The 22,641-nt window shown below is 35.3% G+C and overlaps 1 protein-coding gene across 1 annotated transcript; it reads left to right on the top strand.

The window, feature by feature from the left end:
• The first annotated feature begins 210 nt into the window (after nucleotides 1-210).
• LOC148951978 (neuralized-like protein 4) lies at nucleotides 211-15,123 on the top strand. Its single transcript, XM_089088782.1, has 2 exons — nucleotides 211-367; nucleotides 14,533-15,123. Exons 1-2 carry the CDS (start codon nucleotides 334-336, stop codon nucleotides 14,805-14,807), a joined length of 309 nt encoding a protein of 102 aa, XP_088944908.1. The 5' UTR covers nucleotides 211-333; the 3' UTR covers nucleotides 14,808-15,123.
• The last annotated feature ends 7,518 nt before the right edge of the window (nucleotides 15,124-22,641 follow it).

The following is a 22,641-nucleotide window of genomic DNA, read 5'->3' on the forward strand; positions in this document are numbered from 1 at the left end:
AAATGTTGAATATTATATGACGAGTCTCTAGTATGAAGAAGAAATGCTTTGGTTTTTTATTTGATTTTTTTTTATAATAACAGTCCCTAACGAATCATTGAAACTCAGTTAAGTTTAAAGTCAACTTGAAATAATTCTATAATAGAAATTTCTATAATTTCATTTTATTCAATTTTCTAGAGACTTATGTTTTCATCAACTGCATGGAAGAAAAGCTCGAATCACTAATAATGGTTTAACAGCTTGTCGCCCCTTGGAGAATTCAATGATGCAATTGTTATAACGAATCGTCCTCTACAGGGTGGTGAAATTTTTGAAATTGCTCTCGAAAAAATGGTAGATAGGTGGTCTGGATCGATTGAAGCAGGTATAGCCACTTTTTTTTCTTTTTTTTCTTAGCATCAGTTTGTGGAAGTCTAGGTGTAAATGGTTCTATTTTTCTAGATACTTCTATTTTCTGTTTTGTTGTTTGTGATGTGTTCCTGCTTTCTAGATGTGACGTGAATGTCAAACCTTTGACAAAACTAATTGATACGAGTGTGGCTATAAAATAGCGAGACTGATGCCTCCAAAAAAGAATTACGCATTCGCCAAAAGAGAACGACCGAAGGTTCGGTAGTGTGATGCCATCTCTTTCGAGTGAAACGCCTCCCGTGTCTGTAAATAAACTAGTCTGGCCGTGGCCTTGGTTTGTGTAAGAGCTGATGTTTTGTTTTACCAGACAAATGATAAACTTAATAACAGAGCAACGAATTTTCATGAAATTTCACGTGTAACTTGGTAAAAGTGCTACTAAAACTTATATTTTTATTAAAATAAATGTATGGAAGTGTATGTTTATTACGCGCACGTGTTTTTAGTGGGTTAAGCGGTTCCAAGATGACCGAAAAGACGTTGAAGATGATTCACACTGGGTCGCCCTTTTACATCAAAACCGGACTAAAATATTGAAAAGGTCGGCTAACTGTTCGTGCCACTTGCGGACGGTAAGAATTGACAAAGAATGTGTAAAGCAAATTTTAAATAACAGTTTTAACATACAAAAAGTGTGTGTAAAAATTGTGCCTAAAATTCTTACGATTGAACAAAAAGAGGCTTGCAAAAAAGTTTGCACTGACACTTTGAATGCAATTGAAAATGCCCCCAATTTCTTGCAAAGTGGGATAACATTTGACGGATTTTGTTTTTTATATTCATGAGATTGTATACGTTCACTGGGTTCAAGATGGTCAAAGTATCAGTCAACATTACTACCTTGAGATTCTTGCTCAACTCCGCGAAACAATACGAAAAAAAGACCCGAATTACGGAAGGTCAATTCCGGGGCTCTCCATCAAGACAATGCCCCGGCGTATTCTGCATTGTCTGTTAATAAGTTTCTAGCCAAGTACAACATCCCAGTGTTAGACCATCCGTCTTATTCGCCTGACCATGCACCATGCAACTTTCATCTGTTTCCATGGTCAAATCTGGATTAAAAGGAACGAGATTTCAGTCCGTTGAAGGTGTGAAAGGAAAAGCTGCGCGCTTCATGAAGGAGCTCACAGAAGAAGACTTACAGCACTGTTTCGAACAATTTAAAATTTGCATGGAGCGTTGTATAGATAGAGGAGGGGGTATATTGAAGGTGATAATAACCAAAAACCATAAATTCAAAATAAATTGTTTTGCAATACTAGTCTCGTTATTTTATAGCCACACCTCGTCGTTTAACAAAATTACTTTTATGCTTTGTGTTTATTTGAATGTTTGATTGTGTTTTTTTTATCTTTGCTTGCCTAAATTTTGATGACTATTTAGTAAAACCAAAAACAGAAGACAGAAAAGACAACCCAAAGACAGAACTAAGCCAGTAAAATAAAGAAAAACTAAATTTTTTATTATAGTATATTGTAGAAACGTTTTTCTTCTATATATTTAACCAAGTGTCATCTCTGCAAAATGATACAGCAAACTACAGAGATGGTTAATGCAGTAGGAGTGAAATCTGTAATTTTTGCTGTTTGATCCGTTTAAACTCGTCCTCTATTGTCCAAATTTTATTTTATTGTTTTCCTACAAGACTTTCCACTGCGTTGTTTCAATTTGGTTATTAATTCCGCATTGTGTTTTCTTTTATGGCATTCGTATCAGTTTTTCAACATGTTTTATTCTTGCTGTATGACAATACTCTGTTGAACAAACAAGTAAAATATTAGTGAAGTACGTGTATTTCTAGACTCTAATAGTCGGAAGTTTGGACCTTTTCCCCCTGGCCTTATCATGCAGAATGGATTATCGTAAAGAGTTAAGAGAGAGCTCGTTCAAGCACTAATTCTGATGTTTAGTATCCATTTCTCGTGACTAAACGGATAGAGGGATAGGACGGGGACACCATCCTTTTTTTGCCTGATTGAAATTGCACAAAGAATATCAAGGCAGCCATATCAATCAGAATAGTGGAGATATTCAGTAATAATTCTCATGCAAAATAATATGCGTTATCTGAGAGACTGTGGTGTCGGATTATACCAACAGCCCATTTGAAAACGGAGGCTTCACATTTACATTTAGAAAAAATAAGGACATCTTTTTGAAGTCAAAATCATATGAGGAGTGAAAACTGTATAGTTAAAAGCCTTCCAATTGTTCTAAGCCCTTCCCTTTCAACTTCATCTATATAGGAATTTTACACCTCATTCGAATCAGGATTCTTCTGGAATATGATGAATCCCTGAAAGTCACACTCACTCTTCATAGTTACACTCCTTCATCGTTTTAGATATCTTCAGAGATACAAGGAGACAGGAGAATCCGTCACATCTTTTTGAATTCATGCTAGAATCGACAATCAGTGTGACTAAATGGATGGCAACCATCCCTAACTCCGTCTATATAGAAATGCTACATCTTTTTCAAACCAGAATTATTTCACATAGTCTTCACAGAAATGTTTTTCTAATTTCCCTAACCTACGAAGAACATTTCCTCGACTTACAAAGACTAAGTGGAAAGTTTATTCCACACCGGACAGCATGTTTCATGAGGAAGAAAAAAAGAAATTTCAACCTCAACTATCCCAATACTAGGCCTAATTCTTGTTTCATTTGTTTTTTACTTATCTTTTATAATTATTGTTGAAAGAAATTTGCATCGGTGGTATATTACATATACCATACCATTCGTTATATTTATAACGAAAGAAGGTAGCATACGTCAGAAAGTTTTCATACCTCTGAAAAATCAGGAAAGTTTTTGGACAGACAACTCAGGGAGCAACAACTCTCTTGTGGACAAAACAAAGTTTCTAACCAATTGTCCCATGGCATTCAGTCGGCCGCTATTGGAAGAAGCCTATGGGTCTACGTACCGGAGAAATACCTCCGATACCTATCGAAAGAATCTGACGCTAAAAGAACACAACTTTTTACGGTCCTAAAATGTCTGTTTATGGCGCTCTCTGCATAACGGCATCCTACTAAAAAACCGAAAATAGATACGAAAATAGATAAGAGTTGGAAGGTGAAATTTTAAGGGAATGCTGAGGAGGATGTTGAATTAAATTGAAACACATTATGCTATACAGGTTATTAAAAAGGCTTAACACCTATATCCCAGGGACAGCTTAAAGTTTTAAGCTACATTAAACTTGAAGTTTTAATTTAGCATAAATTAAATTTAGAATAAAAATCGATTTATTTTGATATATCTATTGATAACTTTGCAGCTAAATAAAGTTATTTAGTTAAAAATTTTCAGGAAGTATTCTAGTTTCACTTGACAAATGAGATTTTTTTTCAAGGAATCGAGCAGCTAACTAAGTACAATATATACAATGGTATGTTCTTCGAATGATCATCTTTTAATTATGGTGCTAGCAACCGCTGCAACCTGGAAATATTAAAAAAATATTTTATCTTTAATTACGGAAGGAACTAGATGTAGCAAGTTTTACTATTGAGACAAGTCGCTCTTACTATACAAGATACAGTTCGTTATCACGAACTGTTTGCGTTGATGTGTCTATTGTTCGTGGTATCAAACTTTAGTTCTTTAGAGTTTCGGTTACTATTGAGACAAGTAGCTAATATTACTATAGAGTTCATTACCATGAACTGTTTAATTGCTTCAAAATTCAAATATCTTTGAAAAGACTTCAGTATGAACATACATCAAAAAGGCAGTTTTTTATCAAAATTAATTCTACTTTAAAAACTATTTTATTTTTAATTACAAAAGGCACTAGATGTAGCAATTTCCTTTAAAATGAGCCATTATACAGCTTTCTATTAAGCTGAAAAAATATTTTCAGTGTTTAATGACCTAAATCTGTAGAACCGCTACCCTTTTATTACATTTTTTTTTTTATTCTTAATTCATGCTAGATCCTAACATTGACATTGAGTTTTTTTTGTTTTTTTTTTTTTAACACGCACACCGAGATAGACATATACAGAGATAAGAGAGAGAGAGAGAGAGAGAGAGAATATACAATTTCTCTTACGTAATAACGGAGAGAGGTGATTGGTTCCATGACTACATCAGCTTCATAGAATGGGAGTAGGGTTTGCATCTTGAGTGTGGCAGTTGACCAGTTGACAGTTGGCTGGTGTATGATGGGTCCAAATGGTTGTGGTATATTGCTGTGGATGCTAGATGTGACAGCTGGATAGTTGGCTTTTGGGCGGTTTACGGTTAATGTTGGTTGTATTAATTGATTCGACCTACGACCATGTTGTATAACCGTCGGTCTGTTTGAACTGACCACTGGAGTCGCTTCACCCCTTCTTATCTTCTTAATGGGTAGGGCGAGCTCTGGAAAATCCTAAAAAAAAAATTTTGTTTTTCATGAAAAAAATCTTGAAAGAGGACCATCAGTCCTCATCAATAGTATGCACAAGAATAAGTTCTTAAAATTTAAATTAAAAGTGTCATTTTATTTTTATTATTTTATTTAGATGTAAAAAAAAGGTTTAAAAAAAAGTTTAAAAAAAACTGTCGTAAGAACACGTTAAAAAAACTGTCAGAAAAAAAAAATTGGTCACTACAAACATTATTTTTCTAAAATTAAAGGTCGAGACACACATATTTATATCATTTCCATTTTGAAGTTGGAAAATATTAAATTTGAATTTAATATGTTTTAAGTGTGTTTCATGACACTCTAAGAGATGAAAAAAAAGTTAAAAAAAGTAAAAAAAAAAGTAAAAAAAATTGGTCACTACAAACATTATTTTTCTAATAGTAAAAGTTGCGACAAACAAATTTATACCATTCTCATTTTGAAGTTGAAAATATCAAATATGAATTTTATGTGTTTTAAGTGTGTTTCATGACATTCATGACAAGAGATGTAAAAAAAAGTTTAAAAAAAATGTTGGGGGGGAGGGTTGGAGGGAGGGGTTGGAGGGAGGGGGTGGATGATTGTGGCACTTTGGGCCGGTGGGGAACGAATGGTGGGAACTTTGGGCCGGAATAAAAAATAGGTATGATTTACCTCACGTGCTAAGCTCGCAAGCCATTTAAATGCAGTGTTTACATACTTTTTTTCATGTTTTGATATTACTCTTTACCGACTTCTGGAGATCCAGGTTCAAAAAATATTTAAAAATCTGTTAACTACAATAGGGTCTGTATAAATTTTAGTAGAATTAATTTCTTTACCCGCTAAGAATGTAAAAGAATAACTTACTTCTTGCGTGTAGCTTTCGTCAATATTCCTTTTGTTTGAATGCATCATTATATTTCAAATGCCAATTCTGAACTGATAAAATAATTCATTGTCGGAGTTTTTATATCCGTGTTCAAGGTTAAACGTAAGTCAACCAAACCTAACAAATTAAATTACAGAAAGAATTTCACAATTTCAACCAAAGGAAACGAATCACTACCATGAAAACATCACGCACTTTGAACAGAGATCAGCACGAATTTTCACGGTAGTTGAATCCGGTCATTACACTGTCTGCTTGTATTGGCGGGACTGTCTTGTTGTAAGCATTGTAGCTATATGGTGAGACACCCCCCGTTGTAAGCATTGTAGCTATATGGTGAGACACCCCCGTTGTAAGCATTTTATCAGTACTACTGATTTTATTTCTGTTCATTTTGGTTTAATGGAGCTTTTACTTTTCTTTGAAAAACTTGTTTTGTGAGAAAGTTTGTAAACTAATTTCTGTTTGTTTTTTATTTACATAGTGTTTTTCGTGGAAAAAATTATGCTTTTTCTTTTTTCTTTCTATAAGAATCCACAGTTTGGCTTGATATTTGTATGTCAAAGAAAATTTTTCGCCAATGTTTATTTATGACACAAATAGCATTGTTTAATTTAGTTTTATGCCTCCTCAAACTGACCTGAAAATAAAACGAAATATCATTCCCCTAAAAATATATCTAAACTCTTTGACAACCTGGATACACTTACACTTACATGTACACTATTTTGATTTAATACCCCCAGTCATTCTCGACATATTGCTGAGGTGTCTTATTGGCAACCATACTCACAGTGCCTTTTGATTTAGTTTTAAAGTCACATTTAATTTTCAAGCCTAATGGGTCAATTAAATATTTGTGGGGGGGTTGACATATCCAATGTCCCTAGAGACATGGTTTCTGGACTGTTCTACTATGCTGAACAAAATGGGTGTCTCCAGACTGGATGTATTTGACTGGATGTGTTCAGAAAATGAATGGGCTTGGAAGGAGGGCTGCTTGCCCTTCGATCTCTTTTGACTCTTAAAAAGGGCACCAGAACTTTTTGATTTAGTTCTATTTCTGCCTAAATTTTATTTAGTACTGGTTTACCTTGTCACTGTTACATTCTCTTGATGTTTCAAAGTTCATTTTGGATTATCTTTCGTTGAAATGTAAAAGTTGCAATATATCAGTAGTGTTTTGTCGTGGTTTACCTTGCCACTGTTAACTTCTGAAGATGTTTCAAAGTTTATTTTTGATTTTTTTAGTTGAAATTAGAGTTGGAATATTTCAGTCGTGTTTTCTCGGGGTTTACCTTGTCACTTACATTCTCTTGATGTTTCAAATTTCAGTTTGGATTTTTTCGTTGAAATGTAAGAGTTGGATTATTTCCGAAGTGTTTTGTCGTGGTTTACCATGTCATTGTTACATTCTGAAGATGTTTCAAAGTTCATTTTAGATTTTTTTTTTTCGTTAAAATGTAAGAGTTGGATTATTTGAGTAGTGTTTTTTCGTTGTTTACCTTGTAACTGTTACATTCTCTTGATTTTTCAAAGTTCAATTTAGATTTTTTTTTTTCATTGAAATGTAAGTGTTGGAATAATTCATTAGTGTTTTGTCCTGGTTTACCTAGTCACTGTTACATTCTCTTGATTTTTCAAAGTTCATTTTGGATTTCTTTCGTTGAAATGTAAGAGTTGGAATATTTATGTAGTGTTTGTCGTGGTTTACCTTGTCACTGTTACATTCTGAAGATGTTTCAAAGTTCATTTTGTTTTTTTTCGTTCAAATGTAAGAGTTGGAATATTTCAGTCGTGTTTTTTCGTGGTTTAGCTTGTCACTGTTACATTCTCTTGATTTTTCAAAGTTCAGTTTGGATTTTTTCGCTGAAATGTAAGAGTTGGATTATTTCAGTAGTGTTTTGTCGTGGTTTACCATGTCATTGTTACATTCTGAAGATTTTTCAAAGTTCATTTTGGATTTTTTTTTCGTTGAAATGCAAGAGTTGGAATATTTCAGTAGTGTTTTGTCTTGGTTTACATTGTTAGTGTTACATTTTCTTGATGTTTCAAAGTTCATTTTGGATTACATTCGTTGTAATGTAAGAGTTGGCATATTTCAGTAGTGTTTTGTCGCGGTTTACCCTGTCACTGTTACATTCTCTTGATGTTTCAAAGTTCATTTTGGACTTTTTTTTTTCTTGAAATGTAAGAGTTGGAATATTTCAGTAGTGTTTTTTCGTGGTTTAACTTGTCACTGTTACATTCTCTTGATGTTTCAAAGTTCATTTTGTATTTCTTTCACTGAAATATAAGGGTTGTATTATTTCAGTAGTATTATGTCGTGCTTTACCATGTCACTGTTACATTCTCTTGATGTTTCAAAGTTCATTTTGGATTTTTTTTTGTTGAAATGAAAGAGTTGGAATATTTCAGTAGTGTTTTGTCGTGGTTTACCTTGTCACTGTTACATTCTCTTGATGTTTCAAAGTTCATTTTGAATTTTTTTTTTCCTTGAAATGTAAGAGTTGGAATATTTTAGTATTGTTTGTCGTGGTTTACCTTGTCACTGTCACATTCTCTTGCTTCTTCAAAGTTCATTTTGGATTTCTTTCGTTGAAATTTAAGAGATGGAATATTTCAGTAGTCTTTGTCGTGGTTTACCATGTCACTGTTACATTCTCTTGATGTTTCAAAGTTCATTTTAGACTTTTTTTTATTGAAATATAAGAGTTGGAATATTTCAGTAGTGTTTTGTCGTGGTTTACCTTGTCACTATTACATTCTATTGATGTTTCAAAGTTAATTTTGGATTTATTTCAATGAAATGTAAGAGTTGGATTATTTCCGAAGTGTTTTGTCGGGGTTTACCATGTCTCTGTTATATTCTGAATAAGTTTCTAATTTCATTTTTGATTTTTTTTTTTCATTAAAATGCAAAACTGTGACTATTTCAACAGTGTTTTGTCATCTTTTACAATTTAATTTTTACGTTCTTATTATGCTCCAAATTTCATTTTGAATTTTTTTTTTCCTTGAAATGTAAGAGTTGGAATATTTTAGTATTGTTTGTCGTGGTTTACCTTGTCACTGTCACATTCTCTTGCTTCTTCAAAGTTCATTTTGGATTTCTTTCGTTGAAATTTAAGAGATGGAATATTTCAGTAGTCTTTGTCGTGGTTTACCATGTCACTGTTACATTCTCTTGATGTTTCAAAGTTCATTTTAGACTTTTTTTTCTTGAAATATAAGAGTTGGAATATTTCAGTATTGTTTTGTCGTGGTTTACCTTGTCACTGTTACATTCTCTTGATGTTTCAAAGTTAATTTTGGATTGATTTAAATGAAATGTAAGAGCTGGAATATTTCCGAAGTGTTTTGTCGTGGTTTACCATGTCACTGTTACATTCTGATGATGTTTCAAAGTTCATTTTGGATTTTTTTTTTTTTTCGTTTTAAGTAAGAGTTGGAATATTTCAGTAGTGTATTTTCGTGGTTTGCCTTGTCACTGTTACATTCTCTTGATGTTTCAAAGTTCAGTTTGGATTTTTTCGCTGAAATGTAAGAGTTGGATTATTTCAGTAGTGTTTTGTCGTGGTTTACCATGTCATTGTTACATTCTGAAGATGTTTCAAAGTTGATTTTGGATTTTTTTTCGTTGAAATGCAAGAGTTGGAATATTTCAGTAGTGTTTTGTCTTGGTTTACATTGTTAGTGTTACATTTTCTTGATGTTTCAAAGTTCATTTTGGATTACATTCGTTGTAATGTAAGAGTTGGCATATTTCATTAGTGTTTTGTCGTGGTTTACCATGTCACTGTTACATTCTCTTGATGGTTCAAAGTTCATTTTAGATTTTTTTTTCTTGAAATGTAAGAGTTTGAATATTTCAGTAGTGTTTTGTAGTGGTTTACCTTGTCACTATTACATTCTCTTGATGTTTCAAAGTTCATTTTGGATTTCTTTCATTGAAATGCAAGAGTTGGAATATTTCCGAAGTGTTTTGTCGTGGTTTACCATGTCACTGTTACATTCTGAAGATGTTTCAAAGTTCATTTTTGATTTTTTTTTGTTGAAATGCAAGAGTTGGAATATTTCAGTAGTGTTTTGTCGTGGTTTAAATTGTTAGTGTTACATTCTCTTGCTGTTTCAAAGTTTATTTTGGATTACATTCGTTGAAATGTAAGAGTTGGCATATTTCAGTAGTGTTTTTTCGTAATTTATCTTGTCACTGTTACATTCTCTTGATGTTTCAAAGTTCATTTTAGATTTTTTTTTTTTTCGTTCAAATGTAAGAGTTGGAAGATTTCAGTAGTGTTTTGTCATGGTTTACCTTGTCACTGTTACATTCTCATGATGTTTCAAAGTTCAATTTAGATTTTTTTTTTTCCTTGAAATGAAAGAGTTGGTATAATTCAGTAATGTTTTGTCGTGATTTACCTTGTCACTGTTACATTCTCATGATTTTTCAAATTCATTTTGGATTTCTTTCGTTGAAATGTAAGAGTTGGAATAGTTTCAGTAGTGTTTTTCGTGGTTTACCTTGTCACTGTTACATTCTGAAGATGTTTCAAAGTTCATTTTGTTTTTTTTCGTTCAAATGTAAGAGTTGGAATATTTCAGTCGTGTTTTTTCGTGGTTTAGCTTGTCACTGTTACATTCTCTTGATTTTTCAAAGTTCACTTTGGATTTTTTTCGCTGAAATGTAAGAGTTTGATTATTTCAGTAGTGTTTTGTCGTGGTTTACCATGTCACTGTTAAATTCTGAATATTTTTCAAAATTCATTTTGGATTTTTTTTTTAGTTGAAATGCAAGAGTTGGAAAATTTAAGTAATGTTTTGTTTTGGTTTACATTGTTAGTGTTACATTTTCTTGATGTTTCAAAGTTCATTTTGGATTACATTAGTTGTAATGTAAGAGTTGGCATATTTCAGTAGTGTTTTGTCGTGGTTTACCTTATCACAGTTACATTCTCTTGATGTTTCAAAATTCATTTTAGACTTTTTTTTTCTTGGAATGTAAGAGTTGGAATATTTCGGTAGCATTTTGTCGTGATTTACCTTGTCACTGTTACATTCTCTTGATGTTTCGAAGTTCATTTTAGATTTCTTTCACTGAAATGTAAGAGTTGGATTATTTCAGTAGTATTATGTCGTGCTTTACCATGTCACTGTAACATTCACTTGACGTTTCGAAGTTCATTTTGGATTTTTTTTTTTTTTGTTGAAATGTAAGTGTTGAAATATTTCAGTAGTGTTTTGTCGTGGTTTCTCATGTCATTATTACATTCTCCTGATATTTCGAAGTTTCTTTTTGAATTTTGTTTTTCGTTGAAATGTAAGAGTTGGAATATTTCAGTATTGTTTGTCGTGGTTTACCTTGTCACTGTCACATTCTCTTGCTTCTTCAAAGTTCATTTTGGATTTCTTTCGTTGAAATTTAAGAGATGGAATATTTCAGTAGTCTTTGTCGTGGTTTACCATGTCACTGTTACATTCTCTTCATGTTTCAAAGTTCATTTTAGATTTTTTTTTCTTGAAATGTAAGAGTTTGAATATTTCAGTAGTGTTTTGTAGTGGTTTACCTTGTCACTATTACATTCTCTTGATGTTTCAAAGTTCATTTTGGATTTATTTCATTGAAATGTAAGAGTTGGATTATTTCCGAAGTGTTTTGTCGTGGTTTACCATGTCACTGTTACATTCTGAAGATGTTTCAAAGTTCATTTTTGATTTTTTTTTTTTTTTTTCGTTGAAATGTAAGAGTTGGAATATATCAGTAGTGTTTTATCATGGTTTACCTTGTCACTTTTACATTCTCTTGACGTTTCAAAGTTCATTTTGGATTTTTTTAGTTGAAATGTAAGAGTTGGATTATTTAAGTAGTGTTTTGTCGTGGTTTATCACGTCAATATTACATTCTGAAGATGTTTTAAAGTTCATTTTGGATTTTTTTAGTTGAAATGCAAGAACTGGAATATTTCAGTAGTGTTTTGTCATGGTTTACCTTGTCACTGTTACATTCTCTTGATGTTTCAAAGTTCATTTTGGATTACATTCGTTGAAATGTAAGAGTTGGCATATTTCAGTAGTGTTTTGTCGTGGTTTACCTTGTAACTGTTACATTCTCTTGATGCTTCAGAGTTCATTTTGGATTATTTTTTTTCCTTTAAATGTAAGAGTTGGAATTTTCACTGTTACATTCTCTTGATGTTCCAAAGTTCATTTTGGATTTTTTTCGTTGAAATGCAAGAGTTGGAATATTTCAGTAGTGTTTTGTCGTGGTTTACCTTGTCACTGTTACATTCTCTTGTTGTTTCAAATGGTTTACCTTGTCACAGTTACATTCTCTTGATGCTCCAAAGTTCATTTTGGATTTTTTTCGTTGAAATGTAAGAGTTGGAATATTTCAGTAGTGTTTTCTCGCGGTTTACCATGTCACTGTTACATTCTGATCAACTTCGTCCTTGCCGATTTTGACGAACGGTTCAAATTCGTAGATGACATTTCCACCCTCTTAAAATACCTCATTGAGAAGTCTCAAACCGTTCCCCAGTTCAGTGAATCATTTATCGACAATTTTAGAGACCAGTGTTCTGAAAACAGCGTCCAAATCAAAAAAACGAAAACCAAAATTCTTCGATTTAACCCTCTCAAAAGGGATTTCCAGTGCCCCCCTCCACCATACCAAAGTGTATCGTCGGCAGTTATTCTCGGTGTTACGTTCAGCGTTGACTGTTTGTTTAGCCTCCACGTTCAAGAGGTAGTGAAAAAGGCGAACTGTGCCATGCGTACCCTTTTACTGATGCGAAGATTTGGTTTTTCAGTGCCGCAATTGAAAACAGCCTACCTGGCATATATTCGCCCGATATTAGAGTATGGGTGCCCTGTATGGGGTCCACAGGTTCAGAACACTGCCTATATGAGCGAAGTACTCGAATCAGTCCAGAAAAGAGCGTTGAAGGCCATACTGTCTGATCAGTACACCGATTACGAATCACTGTCTCAACTAAATTTGCCGTCACTCCACGATCGCCGTTTTCAACTTATCTGTAAATTTGGCCAATTTCTTCTGACAAGTGATAAACACAGAAATATATTACCCCCAATGCTGACAAAAAAAGTAACTACAAGATCAAAAGCAACAAAGCTAGCCCAGCCCAAGTGTCGCACTAATCGCTTCAGCAATTCGTTTGTGCCTTTTTATGTTTCTGTCTACAATAAGTGACATGTGTATTAATTTTTTTTGTGTCTTTGTTTACTTTGTAAATAATAGCGTGATTTAGTCGGGATTTAAACCCTGACTACGAAAGCTTTTATGTTAATAAATGATTCTGATTCTGATCAGTCTTTGTGGAAATTTATCTCTGTGAGACTAGGATATAGAGAGCTCTTTCTAACGAAAGTATTTTGACAGACATTGTGTTTTGTTGTCAATAGGTTCAAGGGTACCATTATTATTGCCTGAATTCTTCTGAAAATTCTTCAAAAATTCAATCTATATTTTTTAACAGTTTTTCTTAAAATTATTTTAACATTTCGGTATCCCATAAAAAATATGGCCGCAAAAATCGTATTTGGTGGTTTTAGCTTTTGCTTTCAAGAACAGCATCACAGGTTTGTCTACCGCTTCTATAGTAATTTTTTTTCCCACCTCCTTTCCTGTGAGTGATTCTAGCCTCTTTACTTTCTAAAACTAGCATAATATGTCTATACATAGTTTTATGTTTTACAGGTGGTTTTAGGGAGCAAATGAAGTAGATAGAGAAAGAGAGAGGATGGGAGAGAGACAGAGAGAGATTAACCCCTCACTAAATTTTATGTAATTACTGATGACATCTAAAATGCTGCTTTAATAATAAGTACAAACAAAAATTCAAATAAACATGCAACTTTAACGGTTAAGTGGTTGTTATTGATAAAAGTAAATTTAGGGAGTCTGGATACATCGCTCAATTTTAAAAGAAATATACATAATGACATTGCATCATTAAACAATTTGTTAAACTAGTTTATTCTGAAACTGAAAAGAACCTGAAACTGACTGAAACCATAAGAAAGGTTTCTAACGTAGCGAAATCTTCAAAAAGCTGAAGAAAATCAGTATAAATACAAGATTTGGAATTTCAGTATAGGATTTTTTTATCAAAAATAGACTATAATATTGAAAAGATACAAAATTATTTTCTAATGCACATTTTAAATTCTTGTTCTTTTATTTCTTTTATCCAGCGATATTTGGTCCTCCTTTCTGTGCTTCCTCTTCTTTTTGTTTTCTCAATAATAAGTGGTGATACATCACGTAATGGATAGAATCAAACCGGTTATTGTTTCCTTTTCTTACTCACTTCATAACCTTATCCTTTTCCATTCTTTTTCCGAACGATTTATCACATCATAATCTTCCTTCTTCTTTTCTTTTCGCTTCCACGTGTAATAACAAAAAAGCGATACTATGTACACTATTGTCCTCGTATAGGCCTCATCATCTACTTTTAGGTACACAGCTTTCTCTAAATTAACTTCATCTTTTTTACCTGTAACACTTGCCAATAAACTCCTCAGTTCTGCTACATTTGTTTCTTGTTTTTCACATTCTAACATTACGTGAGATTGCGTTTCTAGTTTTTTCTCGCATAGCTTACAATTTCCATTACTACCACTCATATTCATCTTTACTTTCGACTCTTCAATATTGGATTAAAGCGAATATTTACATTTTTTGGCCACATTTTTTTTCAGGGCTTCTTTGAATGAAGTTCAGGATGTGGGTTTTTCCAATTTGGTCTAGAGGTGGTTGTGATGATAGTTTAAAATACCATATTGATGGAAAGCATAAAAACGTTTTATTTTTTAGGGGTTACCTTGATTCGTCCTGAAGAGCTAGATTTTCCAAGTACACTAACAGATATTGATTATGACACTTGGATGTTGAGCGGTTCATCCCTTATGAGAGACGGTGAACTAATCCGTAATGGCTACCCGTGCGATCTGGATTCTCTACCAGTTGTAACGCGTCTGGGAATGGCTCGACACGAAGAAGGTTCTCTTCATTATTACGTAAATGGAAGGGATCAAGGACCAGCTTTTAGCTATGTTCCTCCGGGTAAGTCTTTTATAATTTTATCTTAGGAAGCAAACTTGGGCTTGAAAGATGCATTTCTAAGCTAACTTTTGCGTTCTTGTGATATTATTGAAACGCTCTTGGAAGAAAAACAAAAGTATGGTTTCTGCAAACGTTAGTCCCCAATTTCATTTATCGATTGTGAATACGGCGTGATAATTTTTTGTTTCCTAGTGCTTTCATTGACCCATTTACTTATCAATTTCTCCTGAAAATGCCAAGTAAGAAAACAACTCTTAATGCTTTTAAAAAATGGATATCTTTGCAAATACGCATTAGAGATTTGACCTATACTACTGCTATTACTAACAACTCATTGCTGCACCAAGCCGCCTGAGGCCAACGCAGCTACTTACGTTCCTCTTCCATCCCTATCTATTCAAAGCCTCCCTCTTCACACCTTCCAAGAAGTTCTAGTTTCCCTTTAGTCTTTCCTTACGACATCCTCCCACCCCCTTTGGGGATGACCTGTTTTTCACTTGGCCCTAAATGGTTGGCCAAAAAGGACGATCTTTGGCTATCTTAAATAAAATAAATTGTAAGGTTTTTGTACTTCTCAATTGGACGAACAATATGGGAGTTCTAATCTGCAGGGAAGTATGAAGGGTTTTCTTGTGGAGGAGGGAAGGGGAGGGTGCTAACTTCGAAATCGAACTCTAAAGATAAGCAAATTATATAGAATATATAAAACATTATAGAAAAAAAAACTCATGAGCTTTTCGTGATATCATGGGGGCACGTGTGCAAAGGCCCTTTCCCCCTTCAGATGTTGATAATTTTTTGTCAGACGACTTTTGGAAATCGCGCAAGTTTTTATTAAATCAGTTTTAAGATTTTTTTTTTCAGAGCGGGTACAATTGACATTTTCAACAGAACTCCTGAGGTATGTTCAGTATTGCTCTGTTAGCAATGCAAATATTCTGGTATGAAATACTAAAGCTTTGAAACTGGCTGAAACTCAGTACACTTTTTGACGCACATATATTAATCGCAGTGCTTAGTTACTCTGCTCTTTGAATCCCAGACTTTTCTTTTTGTATAAATTTGATAGAACTGTATTTTTGTATCGCTGTTTTACTTCTTTTTATAGGGAAGGGGGGCGTCTTAGGCCAATTCTGTACGGTCTTCAAATTCTTTATAGGTATCCCCAAATGTATACCATATTAAAGCTATGTATGACTACTCTTCAACTATCCTGTTAAATAATAGATATTACTTTATGTTTGGGTATATAATTGAAATAATATATAATTTATTCATTTTAGGATTGACTTTAAATATCCTGCACAATCTATTTTCCTAGTACGCTCAGATTTCAACATGAACTTTTTCAAATAAATGATAGTGAAACCTAAACAGTTATTTCACAGGCATTCTCCAGATTGTAATATCAATTTATGGCTTGTAGGAAAGCTACTCGATTTTTTATATGCTATCAGCCTGGAAAACCAGAAATGATAGAAGTGAGAAATTCGGTCTGAGTAAAGTTTAGAGAGTAACTTGCTAAGTGAAATCGCACGTACGCATTGTATGTCGAAAAATGTCCGCTTTCCTGGAGGGAAAAATGAAACTTCAGAGCTAGTTGTATTGATTATGAAAAGACATCTACTTGAGCGAGTCTTCGTGCCTATTGTGACTAGAATGCCAAAGATATGTTTATTTTTGTATGTGTATTTTTACACATATAAAAATGTGTATATATTAAATGTGTATTTTAGTATCATTAGTTATCATTAGGCATGTCTCTCTTTTGCACAGCCTGCCTTTAACGTGCCATACACAAGCGAAAGGCCAGAAATACAGATAGCCACTTGTTTGGTTTTGAGTCATTTTGTATATTATATTTTCAAATGGGGGAGGGAATTTCAACTAAAGAGTTCGGTATTGAAGTTGACCTAGGTCACAAAAGTAGCTTTTGAGATTCAGACTCCGAGAGCTTAGTGTCTATCTCTCTTTTGCTTAAACATTTCTCTCGCCCTACATTTTGGACGCTACAATCCAAAGCGTTTATATTACATAGGCTGTGAACAGCTTGAGGCAGTCACTGAGGAGAAGGACCCGAGGGTCATTGTTGACAATGAGTTAAAGTTTCACTGCCACATACAAGCTCAAGTTTCCAAAGTAAACCGAGCCCTGGCGCTCATAAAACAAACATTCACGACCAGGAAGCTATTTTTGGTTATGAAACTGTATAAAATCATAGTCCGTCATCACCTAGAATTTGGCATGACCTTTGCTTCTCCCCATTGTTAGATGGATGTGAAAGTACCTGAGTGTTCAAAGAAGAGTGACAAAGCTTATCACTGCATTGCAAGACAAATCCTAGGAGGAACGTCTCAATTCCCTCAAACTCCCTACTTTAGTATACCGCAGCAAAAGTGGAGACGTAATAACAACTCGTAAGCTGCTAGAAAGTGACCTCTTAAGTCATTTTTTTCTCCATTTCTCTCAACCAAGACAAAAGGACACCAAGAAGCTGCAGGCCACCCATTGCATCAAGCGAGAGCGCAAACAGTTCTTCTCAGTCCTTTCTGTCCCACTCTGGAACAGCGTTTCTGGAGTCATCGTCCAATCTCAAACCCTTGAAGCCTTCAAGAAAGGAGTTGACCAAAACTGGACAAACGCTGAATAGAGACTGAACTGGGATGTCAGATCATAACATAGAAACACCACCAGCAAGATTTTCTCCAGGAGGTTGAACACCACCATATTTCGCTGGACATGCGATTTAAGGTAATTTAAGGTACAGTTTTTTTTTTTTTTTTTTTAAGGCCAATGGTGTTGGATTTAACGCCAATGTTGTTAATTATGGCATTAATGGCGTTAATCACAACAACTGTGAAATTAGAGATGTTTACTCCTTTTTGCGTTTTTTTTAATATAAATAAATACGGTGAGTTTCTCTCTGAGGGACTGAAATGAAATAATTTATTCTCTTATCCAGGTGTATAAGCTATCATTGATCTCTATGGACAGTATGCACAGGTTTCACTTATACATAATCCAGTTCCACGTCAAGGAATCTCAACATTAAAAGCTAGACCTGGATATGATTTAACAATGGATGTCGTCATTCCTCATACCTTTTCTACGTGTTGTGGACCAGGAATCACATTTAAAGGTAGTTTTTTTCTTCTCTGCTATTTCCATAAGTTTTCTAGCAAAACCATAGAAAATTTAAGAAACAAGGAATCAACCAGAAATCCTTTCAAAAAATTGTACAAACTTAGTCGATTCTTCAAGACGTATATTGTTGCCTAAGGTTTTTTTGTTAGGATTGTCATTTTAGAGGCGTTTTGTTATTTCTTTAGTCTGGGACGGGGGCATGCACCCCGGCCTTTCTTATTTTGATTTCCATTCACCTTGGATCCCAATAATCCATAAGGCCCAACTGGGAGGGTGTTGAGTCAGAGCAACCTCTGCTAGAGACGCTGACGTTCTTCAAAATAAAAGAAATTGAAAAAAGCCCTGTAATAAACCATAAACACCGAAATCTAAAACTTGTTAACTCAACCCTTAATTCATGAAAAACTCCTTGGGTATCCATTTAATTTATTGTTTGTACTTTCCGTTCCAAACTTCAAAAGAGTGTTTCTTTTTTTAGTTTTTAATGAAAAGAATCTGTTTAACCATTTGCTTGTGATCATATATGAATTGCGAAAAACTCACCTTTTTGAGACGTTTTGTTTGTTGTTTGTGACCTAGATCCACTGTGATAGCTATGGGGGCCCATCTAAACGCTAGACACCCACCTTCATAAAACTGGGGGGAGGATCCTGGTTGCTTTAATTTTGGTAAATTCGTACCGAATAATCAAAGTAAATACTTTATACACAGTTTTTATTTTATTCCTATATTCACGGTGCCAGGTACTTAAAGGCATCTGACATGCCGCCATTCCTTTACCTTTTACCTAAACCTCGAGGTTTTAAATGTCTGTTGAACCTTCTTTTGAAGGAGTAAACAGAGGAATTTGCAGGAATAATATCCCTAGGAAGATCGTCCCAGATAGAAGGGCAACGCCGGATGAAGCTGTTCCTCAAGTACTCGGTTCTAGGCGTGCCCTCCTTTAGATAATCGGACCGAGCTGTGTGCCTTCATGTCTGTCTTGTCGGTTGGACAAAAGGAAAACAATGCGAGAAAGCTCCTCTGAGGGAGGCGAATCCATGTAGCTGTAGAAAACAGCCATCGACGCTACATCAAACCTGTCATTTAGAGGCAGGAGCAAGTAATGCGTAGAGGCGCAGCCTGCCCTGTTTGCCTTATTTTGAATCTTTTGGAGTGGTGGCAACAGCGATTTCGTTGCACCAGCATATAGCGGGTATCCATGTTCAGCTGCGGGTCTGATGCAGGACCTGAATTGTGGGATAATCGAGTTGGATAGAAGAAGGTCATTACAGTGAAGAGTAACCTCAGGATTCTTGCGCAGGAGGTTCTCAGCTGATCAAGGTGGTTATTCCAAGAGAGATTGTTCGAGAAATGAATGTCTAGTAGACGAAGCTCGTCGAATCTCTTTATAATTTCATTTTTGAAAATGAAACTGGGCTACTGACGCGGCACCTTTGATCGGGTAATAAGAAACTCTTTTGTTTTCGATGCATTAATTTTGATCATCCGTGTATCAAATCACTTTCCGACTTTTGAAAGATCAATCTGTAGAGAAAGGGAGGCTTGTGTTGGGTCTTCGTGTTTTGGAACCACTGTGTCTGTCTTTAGATAATCGGACCGAGCTGTGTGCCTTCATGTCTGTCTTGTCGGTTGGACAAAGGGAAAACAATGCGAGAAAGCTCCTCTGAGGGAGGCGAATTCATGTAGCTGTAGAAAACAGCCATCGACGCTACATCAAACCTTTCATTTAGAGGCAGGAGCAAGTAATGCGTAGAGGCGCAGCCTGCCCTGTTTGCCTTATTCTGAATCTTTTGGAGTGGTGCCAACAGCGTTTTCGTTGCACCAGCATATAGCGGGTATCCATATTCAGCTGCGGGTCTGATGCAGGACCTGAATTGTGGGATAATCGAGTTGGATAGAAGAAGGTCATTACAGTGAAGAGTAACCTCAGGATTCTTGCGCAGGAGGTTCTTAGCTGATCAAGGTGGTTATTCCAAGAGAGATTGTTCGAGAAATGAATGTCTAGTAGACGAAGCTCGTCGAATCTCTTCATAATTTCATTTTTGAAAATGAAACTGGGCTACTGACGCGGCACCTTTGATCGGGTAATAAGAAACTCTTTTGTTTTCGATGCATTAATTTTGATCATCCGTGTATCAAATCACTTTCCGACTTTTGAAAGATCAATCTGTAGAGAAAGGGAGGCTTGTGTTGGGTCTTCGTGTTTTGGAACCACTGTGTATGTCGTGGTATTGTTGGCAAAGTGATGTAGAGGGCTTGCAAGGTTGTCTTCCATATTATTTATGTAGATAAGGAAGAGTGTTGGTCCCAAGACACTAGGGACTATTGAAATGTTTCATTGGAGATGCTTCCATAGACTTTGCCAACGCAGGAGAGGAGGCTAATAGGCCTATAGGGGCCCACGCCTGTTGGAGCGCCATTTGGCTTTAGCGAAGGTATAACAAGGGCGGATATCCATGTTTGTGGGAAGTTTCCGGAGCTTAAGCATATCCGGAAAAGCAAAGACAAGGGTCCAGCTTTTTCGGCGCTGCAAGATTTGAGGACATTATTTGGTATGTTGTCAGGATCTGTGGCTTTGGTCACATCAAGATGCCACGGAATGCGAAGGATCTTAGGAGCAGAAAGATTCACACGATTCAGGACAGTACATGATTGATCTGAGAAATTTGGCACTTCTCTACCTTCTTCATCCAGATTTGAGAATTCAGCAAAAGCCTTAGCAAGTGCTTAAGCCTTTTTTGTGGATCTTGTACGACAGTCCCGTTAATCTATGGAGAAGGAATTGAAGTCCCCTCGGACGATGGTAATGCCTCCTTGACAATTTTCCACCAACTCTTTGCCGAAGCATGCTGAACCTTGGCGGCAAATTTCTCCTTATACTGAACCCGGGACTGCCGAATCGCATGAACTGTATCTTTGCGTGTGTTGATGAATGCAATCCTGGTCTCTTTGCTCTTTCAAAGTAGCCATCGCTTGTGTGCCGTATGCTTTGTTTCGATAGCCTTCTTACACCGGGCATTGAACCAAGGTTTGTTCATACTGGACGCCTGGATCTGCTTTGAGGGGATATGTTTTTCAACAGTGTCAACTATGGCCTGCTGATACTTCTCTGCAGCTTTCTCTGGGTCTTCAATGAGAAAGGCTCGCCACTGCTGAGAACAAATAGTGTTTCTCAAACCGTCCCAATCACCTCTTTTGTATAGCCAGATTGCCCGCTCATGCTTTATTGGAGGCGGAATACGAAGGTTTCCACGTGCAGTGACAGCAACGTGGTCACTTGTGAAATCATTAGCGTCTACCTTAAAGGGGTCAGGGTGATCTTTAAGGAAAAGGTCAAGGCGAGAAGATCCGTTTGGGCCGTGATATGTGTCAAAATCGACATGCTGTTCCAGCCCGTATGAGAGAGATAGATCTTACAAGTCCGACCCTTCCTTGTCAGTATTTTTGCTGCGAAGCCACACGCAATGATTGACGTTGAAGTCTCCATGGAGGATAATGACAGACTTAGTGTACTTGCACTGAATGTATTCGAGAGAGGCTTCAAGGTAGCTGGTAATCTGGCAGGTTTGATGGTTACATACGTTAGCAACAATCACGGACTTATTTGGGAGGGTCACCCTAGCCTACAGAGCTTCATTGCCTGCTGAGTCCGGTATATTTAGGTATAAATATGGTATATGGCTCTGTAGATAAACAGGAACACCTCCTCCTCTGTATTTATTGCCGTCACTCACGATTGTCCTTTTTATTACGTTTTACGAATTTTATTCAGTTTTAAATTTTCATCATCTTGCACCGAGGAGGACTGGTGAAAGTCTTGGACAAAATATTTGCATTATTTTCTGCTTTTCACTGTCTTTCCGCATTCATTTGTTCCGCGTTGTTCTTTTTTTTCTTTGTAAAAACCTTAATTGTAAAGCGGCCTATTTCCCAAAATACAGGTTGATGCGACAAAGAAATCTAATTTCCTCTACTTTTTTATTTTTATTATTATTATTTTGCAAGTGATTTTTTTTTTTTTTTTTTTTTTGAGGATTATCAGAAAAAATCGCTTAAATCACGAATGTTATTCCCGGTCTCTTGGGACAAGTAGAATAGCGTTGGATAAAAATTGCGAAGATTACGTATCTTATTTTTATTCTTACAATATCAGTATGATGACTAGTGTTTAATTTGTATAATTGACTTTTTCAACTTGTTAACCCGAGCTCAATTTCTATTAGTGAAAAAACACTGCATGAATGAGGTGCACGCATAGTTTTGTATCGTCAGAAATATTAACTTTCCTATTTCCCTATAGCTCCAACCCAGCTCCAAATTGGTACTGGGGAAGGTAAACAGGAAGGATATATGAGAGTACAGGATGCCCCCATCCTTTCATTGCACTTCCTGGCTAAAGGGCCATGAAACGAAGATCACCACCGCCGGTAGGGACTATAAAATCCAGTGTCAGGTCTTTTATTTCCCTATAACAAAAGCAGAATTTGAGGTTTAAATTATGTATTTTGCTATCCGGCTACGAAAATTTTATTAAAACCAAACCTCAAAATAGAAGTACTAATCTCAGTTCTGATTAAATATAAATAATAATACAACAATTCAGAAACAGTCAACCTCAAGGAAGTATTAAGCATGGACAAAAAAATAAAACTGCTTGTTTTGTTTTTCGTGTTTCTATTATTATTGAAGGAATGCCAATTAAAATTATAAAAT

The sequence above is a fragment of the Artemia sp. Qi Xiang Cuo genome, chromosome 5 (genome assembly GCF_049724085.1).
Source record: "Artemia sp. Qi Xiang Cuo chromosome 5, ASM4972408v1, whole genome shotgun sequence".
Lineage (NCBI taxonomy): Eukaryota > Metazoa > Arthropoda > Branchiopoda > Anostraca > Artemiidae > Artemia > Artemia sp. Qi Xiang Cuo.

Coding starts and splice junctions, on each gene's coding strand:
- LOC148951978 (XM_089088782.1), top strand. CDS start 334: ATGGTAGATAGGTGGTCTGGATCGATTGAAGCAG. Junction 368..14,532: donor GTCTGGATCGATTGAAGCAG/GTATAGCCACTT, acceptor TTTATTTTTTAG/GGGTTACCTTGATTCGTCCT.